The sequence below is a fragment of the Ammodytes marinus genome (assembly GCF_949987685.1).
Source record: "Ammodytes marinus genome assembly, chromosome: 19".
Taxonomy (NCBI): Eukaryota; Metazoa; Chordata; class Actinopteri; order Uranoscopiformes; family Ammodytidae; genus Ammodytes; species Ammodytes marinus.
Window position 1 is genome coordinate 12,834,512 of NC_137223.1, and position 18,625 is coordinate 12,853,136.

The window sequence follows — 18,625 nt, forward strand, 5'->3', positions numbered from 1 at the left end:
CACACCTGGGGTCCTCATTTATCAAGATGTGTGCAAAACAAGCTGTAGTTCTCTAGAACTGCTAATAGAAAACAGAAATCAATAGAAAAAGGTTACATTCAATTTCAATTTGCATGAACAGCTAATTTACATAAGGAAAAGTGGTTCAAGAGCAAAAAAGTTGCTACATTTACACAAAACACACCTGAAAAACACTTATGTATAAATTGTGTGATTTATCTGTGACATTTGTTTACCACAATGGGGCTTGTTACACACTCTTGAAAAGTAGTGGTTTTAAATATGTATGCATCATCAAGCATAAGACAACATCTGATTCGCTGCCTGGAAAAATTGTGTTCGCACTTTATGTGCAAAGTTGTCTGTATATTCAGTTGATAAATGAGGCCCCAGATTGTGCACAGATCACTCTGAAATAAATGATATTATGTTGTTGAGTTTCGGTAGCATGGAAGTACATAGGATTGTTATTATGGCAGAGTGTCTCCACAGAGCAGGAAGATTGAGCTGCACAGGCTGAAGAAAACCTTGTCACCTCCTGATGATATCTCATTCCTGCCTAGCAGTATTATATTTATACATGATCATGTATTCTTGTCTGTGTATTATGTATTTAGAATTGTATGTATTTCAATTGAAAGAATAAATGTGCCAATGTGACTCACCCTGTGCCACCCTCACCACACACCCATGCATGAAGAGCACCTCATGGAGTGAAACTGCTCCTTAACGCCACAAGTTCACAACAACTGGTGCTGTTTTTTTTACAATTAGCTACAATGATGTTATTTTCCTGTTGGATGGTTTTGTTGTTTCGAAGGCACTGTGACTGGTCGGTGGCTGTGTGTGTGTTTGTAGATTCTTGTTGTGTTGGACAGTGAACCTGTTGAATCTGTAAGTGGCTGCTTGTTTCTTACCACAAAAGTAACTGCAAAAGAATAAAGTTAGAAAAATAACGTGACTCTTTCTATGTGTCAAAATGTTTGGTCACACTTGTGTTTTGTGAATAAAATAGTCAAATTTAGCTAAATTCAGTAATTAATTAATTAATTAATAGATATAACAATAATATAAAATTAATTAAATGTGCCTGGGATGCTCTGTGTCTAAAGTGACGTAAATATAAAAATGCTACAAATATTAATAGTAACTTCTGCTGTATGTCCAGGTTTTTTTCAAAGCGAGTAGAATCAACAACTGAAAGATTTATTGGGCGCTTCTTGGGAGCTCCTGCACAAGTTTGTAGAGTCTGTCATACAGAAAAATACATACATATAAAATAGAAAGTTTTCATATAAAAGTGTTACAAATGTTACAGATCTCATAAACACTAAAAATTGCGGAAATTTGGGGTTTCTTAACTTTCTTTATCTATATAAAAAACGCAAATCGGTCCTATTTAAATCCATGAAAACCCTTGCATGTAAAAGGTTAACACATCTTAAAGGCTACAAGGGCTCAAGCAAAGATAGAAGCAATTAGCTTCATTTAAGTTGATATAACAGCCTGGTTGACCTGCCTTAAATAATAAAGCAGTCCTAGACAACATTGGACATCGAACTGCAGCTAAGACAGCCATTAGAAAAGTAAAACTTTGCAAATATTATTATTATTATTATGGAAGCCTATAGCATAGCCTACTGTGCTGAATATGACCTCAGTTGGAAGCAAAACAGATATAGGGTTATTCATACGCGAAAATAAATTTTAAAGTTGCAGTAGCAAAATAATAGACAAATAATAAACACATTTTCATTAAAAAAGGTACAAAGATGCAACTTTTTAGAAATTGCGAATCACAATCGTGTTGCGTACTATGGTTGCGTAGGACCACAGGACCCTGTTTCTCCATCATGGCGGCTCACGGGACACCAGTTTCACTGAAAGTAATGAAGAAAGTCTGCAACTCTACTGCGCATGCTCACAGTCAGCGGCTTAGGTCGAGCACACTATCACGCAGCTCGCCGAGGCAACAGTACTACAGTCGTAGCAACGGAGAACAAGCCAAGCCCATCAGCATACACAACGGGAAGACGCTGCCGCACTACAGTGAGTAATATTAACTCAACTTAACTCAAAACGCATTCGTTCACGTTAGTAAACCATTAATTTGACGGGTTGTTTGAGTGATGTCTCACGCCAATACTAGTTTTATCCGGTGCTGAGCCGTTACTCCGTCACTAGTAAAGTGCGTTATCGTAAGGGCCTCATATGGAAGAGGAGGGGCAGTGGGAGGCTTTACCTTACACAAAGTCCCGTATTCAGTTACACATGGACTGATACAACGAGTTCGCTTATGTAATTGAATGGGAATTAAATTAGATTGAACAGCGACAACATTAGCAGCCAGCGTTAGCAGTAGCTCGTAGCTAACAGCGCCACTGCACAGTCACACATTTTGGCACCGACCGACCCGAATGACGAACAGTCAAAACACCAGAGAAAACGACCAAACTCAGCACAACAGCGGCTGTGAGACTCGCTTACAAAGCGTATATAAACAACTGAAGTGTTTAGATGAGTTACTACGCACATTCATATTTATTTTCTTTCTACGTAGCACATAATGTTGGTCATGCCACTGCAGCAACATTTGAATAATAATTATTGCCTCTCCATCGGTGTTTTATTTTAACTCGATTTATTCATTCTGTCCAATAAGAACATGGACTCCGCCCATCGGCTTTAGCATTGCTTCTCAAACTATTTTTCAATAATTTACCCCCTTAGAAATATTTTCTGAGCCCAGTACCCCTTTACCTGCCGAAAATACATTTTTGATAGGATAAAAAAACCTATAGGCCTAAATAATTAAAATACGGGGCTGTGCAATCAGTCTGATTTATTAAACAACAACATTGCACATAAAAAACACTTTCAATAATAAACAAACTATGTAATAATGACATTGCGATGACACTGAAGTCATTGTAGTTTAACTAAACTGCATCTTTTTGAAAACCAAACTTCCAATTTAGTTTATTCTTTCTATGCGTTTCCACCATTCAATTAATATTTGTTACTAAGTGTCTTTTACTATTTATGCTTATGAATGCTTATCTTAACAGTACTCTGTCGTGTTTATACTATAATCAAAATATTCTGAAGTGTTTTATTAAAAAATAACAAAAAACTAAGCAAAGCACACAAACTAACAAAATTGATAAACTTTCTGTTGCCATTTATTTAGCACACACACTGGGCCTCATTTATCAACCGTGAGTAGACCAGAAAAGTGGGTGTACGCACATTTCAACGCAAACCTCCGCATTTATCAAATTAGACGTGACCCTAGGGTACGCTCAAATCCCACGCCAGCTCTCACCTCGTGTACGCAAGTTTGTAAAAAGCCTGGACTTGCAGTGCAGGCTGTGCCGGGTAGCCGATGACTTTGTTGGACAATTGTTTGTAGATAATACTAATGCAGTGCAGCTGATTCAATAGTGCGCACACGGGTCACTTTGGAGCGCTGCATGGGGCTGCGTAAAGGCAGCTCCGCCCGCCCGCCTACTTCAGGCCAAATTTAATTTTCCCTTCGGTAGTAAGTCTGGGTGTACAGTGCATTTCCTTTCGCCGGAGAATCTACAGTCGTCCAATCAGTGAACAGAGCGAGTGGCTGAGAACGATGACGTCGAAGTCTCGCTCCAGTTTCAGTTGAATGCTGCGTTCCTTTATACTCGGAAGAAGGAGATATCCGACTTGGTAGTTCCGAGTTCCGACCTGTCTGTGTTCCAGTGCATCTGCTCGCGAAAGTATGGACGCCTAAAACCGTTCTCGTCCAAATAACTAAACGTTAGGCTCTAACAAGTTACCGTTGCCAGGTACTGGTAGATTCATAGACTACAATATGTAGTGAAGTCGGAAATTTCCGAGTTCCCTGTCCAACTGGAACGCACCGTCAAAAGCCGGCTCATGACACGTACGTGACGACCAAACGTGATGCGATTGTTTGGCTAATCCAGAGTGGCACTGGGCAGATCTAATAGTTTTAAACTTCGACAGACACCCGCCTCCAAGTGAGTGAACGTTTGCCAATTACAGCACTTCCAGACCTTCTGTACAAATGAAATGAAGTACGATGGTCTGGTTGGACCAGGCTAGTAGTACGCTGCTCTTTATGATAAAAATATTATGCACAACATTCAGCTTAAAGGTGCTGTAAGCGGAATGGTTCTTTTAGCTAACTTCCTGTCAGTTACTGCAGATAGCAGTCCCCTCGCTCGTCCCTACGTCACCACATTAATGCACTGCGGTAAGCAGCAAGTTATCTAGCATCATCTCAGATCCATAAGTGTGATAAAACATGATAAAAACCATCAAAACAGACATTGGGAAGCATTTTTACCTGCTCCGCCATTGTAGGCGCATACACATTCATCCATCTCTTGCTCTGGCGTGCACCGGCAGTGAGACCATGGAGTGTATACTATGGCTGTGTCTTGATTCAGGGGTTGCAGCCTTGGTAGGACGCAGTCTCGCGGTCTATGAAGGCTATAGCCTATGAAGGCCGATTTTAAGGCCGGTTTTAAGGCCAACGAGCCTTGTTAAACGGGACGGTCTCCGCAGGTCTCGGTTTACGAGCATTTCCGGTTTACGTAACAAGCCGTTACCTTGCGTGACGACTCGACGCTCCTGTGCTGCCTAGCAACCCTGATTGCTGCCAACGGAGACAGCCCTGTCAACGGAGGAAAAAAGAAAAAGAAGTTGCCTACCAGACGAAAAGAAAAAAAAGTACAAGAAAAAAAGAAAGGAAGATAAAAGTTAAGAAGATGGAGCAACACGTTGCTGTTTTGTTATTTTTTATTTTATTTTATGCCATCTCTGAAAAAAACGCAATGAATCATGGGATATGTTGGGTTGCGAAGGATACATCTGATGCAGCCTTCAAAACCGTGAAATGAAGGCTGCATTTAGGTCCATGATATGAGGAGCCTTGCAAGGAGCCTTGCAAACGGGACAGCCTTTGCGCGCCGCTATGACGCAATCGGTCTTCAAATGCAGCCTTCGTAGGCTGCAATACCCATGCAACCCCTGAATCAAGACACAGCCTATATATGAGTGAGACGAGTGTGGGTTTGTAGCGTTCTCTCTTCTGATTGGATAAAAATTTTGGGATACTCCATTAAGTTTATTTGCCGATTACATGCAAAGCAGCTGACTGAGAGATCGGCTTTATGAAACGCGCACATTATGTAAGTGATCACTGTATGAATAAAGAGCGATTTAACACTTATATTAACATAAATAAACCGCTTACTTCACCTTTAACAATTTATTTATTTGACGCACTTTTGAGATTTGAGTTTTTACTTATTTCATTATTTATTTCTACCCTACAAATTAGATTTCAAAGTAGATTTCTGGGGCTAACAGACAATGTGTCAAACCCGTGTCACCAGCCTCAACCAAATTAGCAGCATTTGCCTGTTGGACAGTGTTTAAGCTGTGAAGCCCTGCAGTCAGGAAATGATTGTCTCTAGCTCAACATCCTGTACCATGTTATCTTTTCCTTATCTGAAACCGTCCGTGTGATGAATCAGAGCTGTGTTGTTGGCACCATGAACTACGATTAGTAACATCATGTTGGACGTGAGCTAAAAGGATTAACAGTAACAGAGATTAGTGAACTAGTGAATGCTAGTTTATAGGTAGTGTCTCTCTTTGGGAAGAGGACACTAAACCGTAGTTCTATATAGACTACACTACAGATCTCAACAGTGTCTCCATAGTGGATTTGATATTTAGCCACAATGTCATAATAACCATCTAAGGTAGACTTCCAACGTGCAACATCAGTGTGAAATTGTGGTGTGTAGGGGCGCTCATAGTGTAGTGGTTAGTGTGACCTTAGAGGCTCAGTCCTGGTCGCAGCAGACCTGGTTAGAATCATGGTCGGTTCTCTGCATGTCCTCCCATCTTTGCCCCATTTCAACTCGGTCTCTCCAAATCTATCCAATAATACCCAGGGGGCAAAGTGATTTTATGGGCTTGGAATGTTGTAAGGTTGTTCACCAGAAATTATATCTAGGACCATAAGATACTTATGCAAAAAAACAATAATAATAATATTCTGAATACTGAATTGAGCTTCGAATACTATCTTACCAAACGAGTATTCAAATATTAGAATAATTCGGGACAGCCCTAATAATGAGTGAAATATGCCAAATTTGCATATAGTATATTAAAAAAAATATTAAATAACTTTAATACAAAAAATCATTGTTTGAATGTCAGAAATCAACTGGCAAAGTTTCATGATGATATCTATAAGTTAAACATTTAAAATGTTACCCTTGCCTTAAACCATGGCTTCGATTTGCTATTTCCGCCCCCTGTAGCTCTTCCAGCAGGTACTTGACTAGTTTGTCCACCCAGGTTGTGATCCTTGAAGGTCCTAGATATCATTTCTGGTGAACAACCAGATACACAAGTTTGTATGATATCAACCTTGTTTAAGAAAAACACAATTTATTTCACAATCTCAGGGGGAATAACACTACCCGCAATCAGTGTCAACCCGCTCTGATTGGTGGAGCCCGCTGTTGCCATCGAAATAAAATGCCCAAGTTTGGCTATCGAGTGGCGGTAATTTTCTTTTTTACTACAGAGAAACAGCGGACTAAAGGCAGTTGCACATCGGACGCGAATCAACGGCAGGAAAAGGCGAATAATTTAGAAGTGAATTTTGACAAGTCTCACTATCGGAAGCAACGTTCTAGAAAAATCGAACTCTGTTCGAAAAAATAAAAGCCTCAATTTCGTGAAGCAAAATTATGGCGCTGATGTGGAAGCTTGTATTGACTATGTAAGTAATTATTAATAACGCGCAAATTAATTGCACGAATAAAACATGCCCGGTGTGCAGAGGCCTTGTATTGTACCTTTTGAGTTTTCCAACCGTCTTTTGGCTAATCATTTTTTAAACTTATGAATGTTCCAGTAGCTGCTTGGCTTGGTTCCATGGAATTGTTGATATGTCAATGGAGGTTTTGAATGGGGAGATTTCAGAACTGCTTAAAAAATAGGTGTTTCCTGTTGAGCTCTATTGAACAGAAACTCAGGTACTGAGGAAGTTATGTTTTATATAAGATGTAAAATATACAGTAAGCACAAAGTCTGATGGTCGTCACAGTGCTGTTGTAAATATAGCAGGACCGATCTCACATGATTCTGGTTTCTGTCTCCAGGTTTTTCTACAAAGTGGTCAACCACAACCCCATTTGAAGAGTTAACATCGAAAATATACACAGCACAGGTGAGTGAAAAAAAAATTTGACTGGCCATGAAGCAGGGAAGAAGGGCCAATATGAAACAATTGACATTATTTATTGTAAATGGGTAGCAAATAATGTAACCTGAGAAATCTGAATTTCTCCGACTTTTTCCGTTGCCTTGCTATAACATCTAGTACATTTATTTCTATGAGAAGCAACCGGTTCAGATTTTTGCATTCCTGACCATAGACTGCTGTTCTTGAGCGTGGCATGGCTCTAAAATATACTTTAGATTGAAAAAGAATAGACTGTCATTAAAAAGTTTAAAAATGATGTTGCTGGGGGCGCCCTTAGCTCAGTTGGTAGGGCGTCCCCCCCCCAAACCCCCCAGGCCGGGCCCAGCAGCAGACCTGGGTTTGATTCCCGCCCGCGGTCGTTCTCTGCATGTCACTCCTCTCTCTGCCCCATTTCACCTCTGTCTCTCTGCACTATCAATAAAGCATAAAAATGCACAAAAAATATCAAAAAATATAAATAAAAAAAATATATATATGTTGCTTACATTATTCAAAAAAATACTTATGTAGATGTGTATAGATGAAACAATTTATATATATACATATAGCTATATATAATAATCTATGTTTTTTTTGTGAAGTAGGAGGATGGCGGTTAATGTCTACTCCACCGCTACAAGCGTAGAGAACCTGAGTCGTCATGAAATGTTGGCGTGGGTCAACGACTCTCTACAGCTCAATGTCACAAAGATCGAGCAGCTCGGTTCAGGTAAACAACACGTGTTTCTTTTCTTTTAAGATTGTAATCAAACTCAAATCGTACAATAAGCTCTAAAAGTAAATGTTTGTGTGTGTGATCTGTTTTCCTAGGTGTTGCTTACTGTCAGTTCATGGACATGCTGTTTCCAGGGTGCATATTGTTGAAGAAAGTAAAGTTCCAAGCCAAATTGGAACACGAATATATCAACAATTTCAAGATCTTACAGGGTGCATTCAAGAAGACAAATGTGGACAGGGTAAGAACACACAGACACACACACACACACACACACACACACACACACAGATTTGATTAAACAAATCGTCATCCAGGGTTAACAGTTATTCAAATATGTTCATTGACATATGAGCACCAGCGGAATTCAGATTCTACCGATGGACTAATCGAAAGCACTTTGTTTGCTCCCACCATGAAAAACTGTTTCAAAGTGGTTCTAATTGTACAATAAGTTTAAACAGGGATAATTATCTCTATACAGTTTCAGTTATTTTCCTATAATTTTTTGTTTGTTGATATTTAAAAACATGTTATTAATACACTTTAAGGCAAAGGCAACGATACACAGTTAAAGCCAAGGGTTTAAACTTTCAAATGGTTTTCATTTGATATTTATATGCACCAGAGGCTGAGAAATTTGATACATTTTTGATTAATTTTAGGGTTAAGGCAGTGATTTAAAGTTAAAGCCAAGGTTTTAAGCTTTTAAATGGTTTCATTCTATGTCTCCATATGCCAAAGTAAACGATAAAACATTTAGTAAACGTTTACATTCTGTGAAGTTATTCAATGTTTACTAAATGTTAAGAGGGTGTTTTTTTAGGCCGATTTACCCATTGATGACTATGGCACTCTAGGATACGTGTTCTTATCTCCTGAGGGTTTTCTAAAAAAATCCTATGAATTGTCAACGTCTACCAAAACCTTAATATCTAAGCCTGTGTAGCACATAGAAACATGAAATACAAGACATTTAACAGGTAAGGGTCACAGGTTTTATTAAAACATGCTCCCTTAGCACTTAGGGGAGAACGGGGTAAGTAGGCACACTTTTTACTCTAGTGAGAATTGCTCATCACCTAAACATCTTTCAATAGTCATTCCTACATTAAATTGAAGCTTAAGGTGTTGGCTTGAAATGTGTACCCCTCACTTTTTCTATCTTATTGTAATAAAGAAGAAATTAATCATCAAAGACACCCTTACACATTGTGACAACCGACCCCATCAAGGGGTCGGTTGTCAAACACTATGGGGTTGTTTGTCACAATGTTATCTTAATGGGAATAATCTTAAAAAGAAGGCAAGAAAGTAGAACTAAATTTTAAAGTTTAATTGCATTGTCAAGCTGACAAATAGGCCTACATAACTTACTGTAGCCTTGGCAGCTGGTCTAGTTTGGGATGCACTGGGTTGTTTTGATTTTGTTGCCCTTTTTTCTTTTGCATGCTAGCTGCCTTTTCCTGCTCTATTCTTTCCTTCTCTGGGGTGTCAGTGAGGATACAGCTTGACGATTTATTTCGTTATTGGGTTCCTTTTCTGGCTGCAGCCTTGAGATAACATGTGACAACCAACCCCCCAAAAAATGTGATGACCAACCCCAACTTGAATTTCTTGCTAGCATCAAGGCCAACAACCATCTGACAACTAATTAGCTTGCTAACCACAATCTAAACTATAGTTTACCCTTCACACTTTCTGAGGGTAACAAGTGTTTTGTTATAAACCCATTGTGTAAAAGCCTAAAAGACAAATACTGAGGAGCTAAATATTTTCAATTTGACATGAAAACCACAAACAGTCGTCTCACCTCAAATTCAGCTGTCTAACTCCAAGGAAGACTATGTAGGTGACCTCTGATCCCAATTCTGGATATTTACATACCAAAATTTCACAGACAGCGCCTTCTGGTTCCGAGATATAACGATTGTGACAACCAACCCGTGTGACAAATTGCCCCGTTCTCCCCTACATACCAACACATTTTTCTAAAAATCGTCAAAATTAGATGGGGGGGTGGGGAATAAATAATACATGCAACAATGGTCACTGGCTGGACTCAAACATTTTCTCTCACTCTCTCTCTCTGTCTCAGATTATCCCTGTGGAGAGGTTGGTGAAGGGGAAGTTCCAGGACAACTTTGAGTTCCTTCAGTGGTTTAAGAAGTTTTTTGACGCCAACTACGACGGAAAGGAGTATGACCCTTTACTGATACGACAGGGCCACGAGGGAACCCCAACTCCACCTAACCAAGGTACATTACACACACACACACACACACACACACACAACGAAGATACCACACACACACACACACACACACACACAGACAATTGACTGTGTGTGAACCCAACGGGCTTCATTTCATTGCTTTCACCTCTTCATGCAACCGCATCCCCACCTCTTAACCCAGGTGAACCCATTCTGCACAAAGCTAAAAGACCCTCTCGCTCAGGTAACAACATCCCCTGTATTGAGCATGTGTGTGAGTATGTTTGCGCTTGTCAATGAGTGCCTCGACAACATTGAAACTGCAAGTTACTTTGTATCTGTGTGGTCGTATAACACTTCAAAATCCTGATCAAGTTGAATATTTTAAAACAACCTCAAAGTCTTGTGGACATCAACACTCTTGCACACTTCACAAGATATTCCCTCCTCTTTTCTCCAAGTCGTTGCTCAGACTCAGAGAATAAAGCATTTGGATTTGCTGTGTGTAAATCAAAAGAGGAATCAACCGTCTTAAGCAGAAGGCTCTATACCTAAAGTGTCTAGTCATTGTCAAGGTTTCAGTTGCAGAAAATGCAAAAATCTATCGAATCTAAGACACGCGTCACTCAAAATTTGATATGCTTATTAAATGAGTAGGGCTGTCAAACAATAAATAAATCACGATTAATCGCTGAATTTCCAGAGTTAAACGCAATTAAACAGATTTTACATTGCATGTTCAAAATTGTATTCTTTTGCATTTCACAGCAGCTTTTAAGTCCATATTAACAATGTAAAGCAATTTAAACAGTGTATCTCTTCTGGGAATCGAATAAATGCAATGAAAGTTACTTTATGAATTTGAATTTTTAAATTTATTTAAAATCAAAGTGCAGTGAGTCTGATGTAACACAATGTCTACTTCAAAATATAATTTGCCTTAAACAGAAAAGAAATGCTACAACAAGGTCATAAGGCGATTTGCACTCCCCAAAATAATGCTTTGCCTGTGCCCGTTAGCATCCGTCTGATTAGCTGTACTTGTATGCTTAGCTCGTAGGTGATATTTGTTTTCCGTTTACACAAGGTGCATATTACCTTTGGGTTAGACAAGGCCTTTTGGGATTTTTTTAAATTAGAACAAGACATTCAGAATCTTATTGTTGTCGTTCTTCTCCATGACAGTGGCTGGATGAAGCAGGAAGGTGCTACGGTGGCTTGACAACAAGTAAGGGTGCGTCGAAGGGGGAAAAAAGCAGCACGCGATTAAAAAAAATCTACGTCTAATGCTCTGACTTTAATCTAATCTCTATTAACGCGTTAACGGTGACAGCCTTAGAAATAATACATCCTTTGTGAGATGAATCTGTGTGTGTTTGTGCATGAGCGTGTGTTGTCGAGTCTTTATAAAATGTGTTTTAGGCCTAATAGTAGAGGAAACCGTTGCAAAGTGAGGATATTTTGACCAACCATCATGTCTGGCAGTGGCTTGTTGACAGTTAGGACATGGCTTTAAGGTATGAAAGTTAAAAGTAGGTTAACCTTAAAATCAGAGTCAACAAGGTAGTGTTGTCTGCGCTCTATGTGCTGGTCACATCAGCAGCACAACAACAACAGCTGTAAGCCCTTTGTTGGATTCAACAGTGCTTCTGTTCAGCCTCAGTCTTTTTTTGCACTCCGAAATGTTTGACCGAGCTCATGGCCAAATATGCAGCCATTTACTTAAACACCAATACAAAAGTGAGACTTTATACATAAGATTTACATTTGGTCATATTTACACATTTAATCCCACTAAAGCATGAGCTATTACAATCCAAGTGTAGACAGCTGTATTTGTGTAAAGGTGAAATTTATTTGTATTGATTTTGCATTGAAACTTCACAAAATTCCATAACCAGATATATATATTTTCCAGTTGTGTACTGAACGCATCACAAATGTTTCCATACATTTTTAAAATCAGAGTAATGATCACTCATCATTCACTAGTCACAGTCACTCTACAACCGTGCCAAAAAAGGAAATGGAGATGTAGCAGCTCCATAGCATTGCATTGCATTGTTGTTTGTTCTATTGTAGATTTTGATGGAACGCGGTTATGCATTGCCCTGCGCTGCGTATTCACTCGCCAAAGCTGTTTCCATGATCCATGACATCATCAAACTCCCATCTTTGGTTATTGTACTGATCGTTTGCCCCTTAGCAGCGGATTGTTACATATTGTGTGTTTAGATTAAGAAAATATGTTTCACACAATCAATCGACCAAAAACAACACAGCCTAAACCTATCCATTCAGACAATTGTAGATATATCAACATTTGTAATGTCTCTGTCCTCCAGGTCCCATGAGAACGTCTCCCACAGCACCAAAGATTGCTCCTAACGCCCAGAGGCAGATCAACTCAGCAGTGAGCCGCAAGAATGCTCCCGTGAGCCGAAATGGCTGTGATGCTGAGCTTGTAGAACTCAACCAGCAGGTACAAAAATAAATCTGTTCTCCTGCTTTGACACCCCACCAAGGTACCAGCTTCCTGTGGGGGACTCACATTACATTGCATAATTGTAGGTTTATGTTCAGCAAGGTGTTGTTTGTTCAGACTTTTCCCAAAATTGCATGTGTGTTACATCTATTTGGAACAAGCAATGTCATGCTGAGAAAATCGAATTAAGACTTATAATGAAAAACCAAAATGGACACTGTTCCATGGTATTAATTAAAACATTTATTACTGTGTTCTGAACTCATTAAGTCTTGTAGTAGAATAACTTCAATAGCTTATTTCCTTTCTAAAGATTCCATAAAATATTCTGCTGTGCTGGTTTGATCAGTACCCATCATATAAATCATACTATATTTTTCTTAAATGTTTTTCTACATACAGTATATTAGTTACAGTATCAACCGCTCTGCTGTGTATCTGGTTTATATATTACCCACAAGATGTTTGATCCCTTAGTCATTTTTCTCTGCGGCATGTCTTTGCTCGTAGCTGCTGGACCTGAAGCTGACTGTGGACGGGCTGGAGAAGGAGAGGGACTTCTATTTTGGAAAGCTGAGAGACATCGAGCTCATCTGCCAGGAACACGAAGGCGAAAGCAGCCCGGTCCTGGCAAAAATCATGGCAACACTGTACGCTACAGAGGTAAATACAATCAAGCCACACACACGGAGCACACGCAACCAGACGGACAATTTGACACTCCTGCAGGGTTTAATTATATGCAATGAGAGCAACATAGATCGCATATATAAAGTGTGTGAATTTAACTTTAGTATTGGCTTAGTCATTGATGACATCACCTACTCGTTATTTAGTACAAAATACATTGGAATATATTTAACAGTTTTTGGGATACTTCGGGATACACTCTACAAAGCAATAAGTTGAACGAATGTATGTGCCTTTACAACGCATTATCCCTGTACCTAATACAAATTCAGCGAAGGTCATAATCAGTACAAGAAAGCAGGGTTACCCAGACACGTCAGGAGTAGCAGGTAATCTGAGAAACACGTTTAACATGCTCCGTGGTTACCTGGTTACTGTGAATATGCAGGAGATCAGTAATTTGATTTTTTGTCCCCTACCTGTAACCTTATGTTAGAATTGAAGCACTTTTCACTCCGCCACGCGTTAACCGGCCCTGAAAAGCGCCTCCCTGCTGGAGGATTCCACAGGAGAGCCAGGCTTTTTTAAAGTGCGGCTGCTATCGCTTCGGACCGAAGGCAGCAATGACGTGGAGGTGCCTCAGTGGACGTCCGTTCAGTGGACAGCCCGCCCTAAAGCACACCACACATTTTTTTCCCTCCCACAACATGTATCCGTAATATCTGATTATAGTATGTAATTTAGCATGTATGTAAAATAAAATTGGAGAAGAAAATATGGTTCCGTCTGAATAATAATTCCCTTAGAAAATGGGCTATAAAAATCATGGTTCCACTATTTTATGTTCAAGTAGAATATACGTATATATAATTGTTTAAATATAGATATAGATGACAGAACCTTTTACATTCAACTGATAATCAAAATGCATTTAATTTGTGTTTTTGATGTATATTTCTGTTTAAAATTAGGCTATAACGCATTAAATATTCCATATTGAATTTGTTAAACAAGAGTAGTTATATACATTGTCAATAACTCTTGTGTTCGTAGCAAAAAACACTTTTTGGAGGGAAAGAAAGAAAAAAAATGTTTGGGAGGGAAAATATGTATTTTTTTTCTTCAGTTCAGCTACTGTATGTAAGAGGATAAGAAAGCATTGTTGTGTCTATCTCTGATCTACAATGGTAGAATAAAAGAAAAGGAGAGACAAAAAACGAGGAGAGTATTGTTATATAAACTTCTGAAAAATAGAGAGCAGCAAGGGGAGTTCAAGTTATTGATACAACAATAAAGGATCACGAGGACATGTTCAAGACCTACATCAGGCCGTCTCCATCACAGATTGACAGTCGCCTGCAACGGCTTCCCGCTTTGATTATGAAGATGGACACCAACTGCTTGAGGTGAGAATTATTTGATAAATCCTGCGTGCACATAGATTTTATTCTGCAAATAATAACAGAGACAATATACTTTAGGAAACAGTAAATCCACTTCAGAAATAGGTGGCTAAAACAAAATATTGTAAAAAATATATTATTTTAACAAAGAACATTTGTTAGAAAGAAAAGTGCATATGAAAAGCTTTCACACAATGCCCAATGCACAGTCCATTTAATTTTAACAAGGCACCTTTCTTAAAATTGTGCAAAAATCAAACGTAAAGTAAACTGCTAACTTGAACCTGAAATATTCTCATCCTGGCTTGCACTGATATATGAGCATCAAGACGTCTCAGAACTGAAAGGATGCTTAGCACAAAGTGGTGGTGCTCAATGTTGGGCACGAGCTTGGTCTGAATTGGCAGCAGCTATTATTTTCATTGTTGGCCTTTCTGTACGGCTTGTGGAGGCAGGTTTAGGGGTCTGTCTCAGTTGTGTCTCCTCTTGCTGTGTCTCCTCTGTCTCTTCTATATTATATACAGTTGGCCAATCTAGCACCTGCTACTGTTATCACTAGCTGCAGTTCCACTCTTAGTGCCCTTCTGTAGTCTAATTTCTTTGCAGGATCGACCAATTCTTCTATTTGGTTCTCACCTCTTCTTCAGTTAGGAAATAACATTAATTTCGGATTAATAACATGTTATATTGACATAGGTTTTTTCTTTATATTACTATCAATAATTACTGAATATTTTAAATGGTTTAAATACTAAATTTTTTAGAAGTGTTGATACTCCATTAATTAATCGTAAATTAACTTGTTGTTCTTGTTCTAGGTTTTTGACAACAAGAGACGCGTACACCAACTATAACTACAGAGAGGGGGTGTCGACACTGAGCAAACTTGTGGTGGAAGTGGGCTCAGGCTTTCCAGGACTTTGTTGTGAATGAGCAGATGAGACCTCCCACCAATGCAGGACTGGAGGGAGATAGCATAGGGTTTTAAGTAGAAGTGGAATGTTCCAAATGGTGTTGGTGCCGTATTTGATATTAATGGGAAATGTGTTGTAAAAAAGGCTTCGGCATCATGTGGTTGATAAACTCTATTACAACTACAAACACTGTTTCTTCATCGTACTGTTAGCTCTGGCTGATGCTGACTTACCTGTTCAGGGCGGTAGATGTTGGTGGCTATGGAGAAACAGTAATGGAGGAACACTACAAGATTCAATATTTAAGAAGGCTCTCAGAGAGTGGAAACTTTACCTGCCAAATGGACTCCCTTCTACCTCAAGTAGACCACCTATGGGGGCCTGTCCCTCATGTGTCGGCGACGCAGCATTTCCCCTACAAACTGACCAGATGAGACCCCACCTATGATGGGAACTGACTTACCGCCTGTCAAGAGCAAGACGCATTGTGGAGACCGGTTTTGGGATCATGGCCTCCCATAGGGCTTTCACACCGGCAAGGCTCCGTGCTGGTTTTCAGACCTAGTTTTGAATCGACCAGCGTGTTAGGACCTTAAAACAAATTGATTCGGAACCTGAAAAAATTGTTGATTTTCTATTTCAAACTGGACATCCTGAATGGGCTTGTCTAAGCTGCGAAAACGAGAAGAAGTAAGAAAATGAAGGCAGCGTTAATATCCGCAGCTGCAGAAAAGAAAAAAGTTGCAGTGTTCTGCCATGGAAATTAAATGCTTGGTGGTGATTTGGGTTTCATCCGACATCCAGGAGAAGCTAGAGAGCAGCACAAGTAAAAGCAATACCATAATATAGGGGGGTTAAACTTTGGTTTCGCTTAAACTGGTATGAACGTAGTAGGCTGGTTGAAAGCAGCACCAGTGGCATTTATACATGCCCCTGCTTGGAATCGAGCAGCAGAGATAATTGTGAAGGCTACACTTGTTTTAATAATCTGCTCCGCCGAGTGGCCATTCTGAAGGAAGCCACTTGAGCCAGAATACCACCAGAACAGTCAAGTCTGGGAGGGGTTTTCAGTCACTATATATTACAGGAACACACAACTCAGCCATGAAAGTGAGAGAGACCTGGACTGAATATCTCTGCAGCTGGGGAGGTTCAGTGGCAATACAATTCTTTTTCGAGTAGAAAACTTGTGTTTTGTGTGATAGTAAATAAACAAAAATAACACATAATGTGCTAAATTCTGTATGGAGTTAAATTAAATAAAATTCAATAAAATCCAATACTTTTTTCTTTGTGAATATTTTGTGAATAAAAAATAAAGTATTTGTTATAACGTTATCACCAACACCAACTTGTTGTGAGGCTGTTATGACTTCTCATCCTGCCACACACTAACCTGAGCCTTCTTTTGCAGGATGGATTTTCACCACCAGAAGATGACGAAATCAACGATGGAGGACAGGGAGACCAGGAGGAGTTTTGAACTCTATTCATCACCTTCATCAAGCGTCCTGTCTCCAACTCTCACTCTTTAACCTACCCTACGTTTTCCCTTTTTATTTATTTTTTTACAATCCTCCATTACTTGTCCCATCCTGTCTGTAGCTCTCCATGTCCATTTCAACTTTGTTGCACTTCCTCACTTCCCAAACTCTTACTAGGAAAAGACACTTGGCCCAACTGCCTGGCTTTGCTTACTCGACTTGTACTCTAACCTGTTACCAGAGGGGACAGCTGCACTTCAGGGCTACTGCAACCCGCTGGTCTTTGACTTTGGTTTAAGGTTAATAGCAATGAGATTACAGGCATCTGGCACTGAGACCCTGGAGATAGCAGTGCAACCTGTTATGAGAGGCAGGTCCCTCTCTCTCACAAGACACTTTGATTGGTGACCTCGCACAAACACAAATGTATCACACTTTGTGCAGAGTTTATATATGAAACCACCCAATGTTTTTTTCACACATCGTGATCAGTTTAAGGATATTTTGGCTCAAGAATGTCACAAGTCGAGATTATAAATGATTTTATTAAACCCCTTTAAGAGGGACCTGCACATATATTTTAAAGTTTTTGCTTATGATGACAGATGTGAGCGTATATTTAGCCTGCAGACATATCACAGACTTTGAACTGCTCACGTTTACATGCTTAAAGTGGTCGTCTTTCACAAACCAAAACAGAGGATGTTCATATTCATCAAGTTGTCCAACCACAGAGGGTTTTATCATAAGCTTGTTTATGAGTCGACATGATATATTTATGTTTTTATTTATTTATTTTTTCATAATCTGCTCTATACATTTTCTGAAAAAAATAAAATAAATATGTGGTTTTGGATTTGGGGACATTGAGGATCTTGCACTAAATGTAGCGAAACGAAAACCAACTGAAATGATCTAAAATGCCAACATGCAGTGACTGGCTGCAGCCAGAAAGATTAAGGAAGATGCTATTTTATATTTCCTAGATTTCTTTTTATGAGGTTTGTTTTTTATTTGCATTGAATTCCTCAAAGGCTATTAAGTCAGAGGCATCAGTGTAGGAGTTATTTATCAGACAAAAGTCGGGCTTTGAATTCTATGAATAAACAAATGTATGAGAAAAAAAAATAGTAAGACTAAAGACAGACACTACTAAATACTAATGTTTGACTGTGTTGATTGAGTTAAACATTGTAGCTGCTATCATTACTTTTCTGTTGCAATTTAACTCAGTTTTTTTGGCAACGCGTTGTGGCTTGAGTGTGATTGACAGGAGTTGTACCAGTCTGAGAGAAAAAAACATCAAACCCTATCTCACAGTTTGTTTCCATGGACGCCATGTGATTTATTTGCATCATTTGGAGTTACTGTTGAAATGAAATAAAGCTCTGAGGTTCAACAAGAGAAACGAACCTTATCGTTATTTTGCTGTCTGTCATGTTTCTGTTGAACATGCAAATACATTTTACGCTCAGACGGACTGTT

General features: G+C 39.2%; 1 protein-coding gene across 2 annotated transcripts; it reads left to right on the forward strand.

Annotated features, from left to right (window-relative positions):
• The first annotated feature begins 1,959 nt into the window (after positions 1 to 1,959).
• On the forward strand, positions 1,960 to 18,563 carry LOC307266419 (microtubule-associated protein RP/EB family member 3-like). Of its 2 annotated transcripts, none has more exons than XM_080048436.1 (8): positions 1,960 to 2,049; positions 7,191 to 7,258; positions 7,876 to 8,003; positions 8,105 to 8,250; positions 10,108 to 10,267; positions 12,570 to 12,706; positions 13,220 to 13,372; positions 17,071 to 18,563. In XM_080048436.1, the coding sequence occupies exons 3-8, from the start codon at positions 7,883 to 7,885 to the stop codon at positions 17,137 to 17,139; spliced, it is 786 nt and encodes a 261-aa protein (XP_079904562.1). In that variant the 5' UTR covers positions 1,960 to 2,049; positions 7,191 to 7,258; positions 7,876 to 7,882; the 3' UTR covers positions 17,140 to 18,563. The 2 variants fall into 2 exon arrangements, with proteins under 2 accessions (XP_079904562.1, XP_079904563.1); XM_080048437.1 differs by having other exon boundaries at positions 7,879 to 8,003.
• Positions 18,564 to 18,625: the final 62 nt, after the last annotated feature.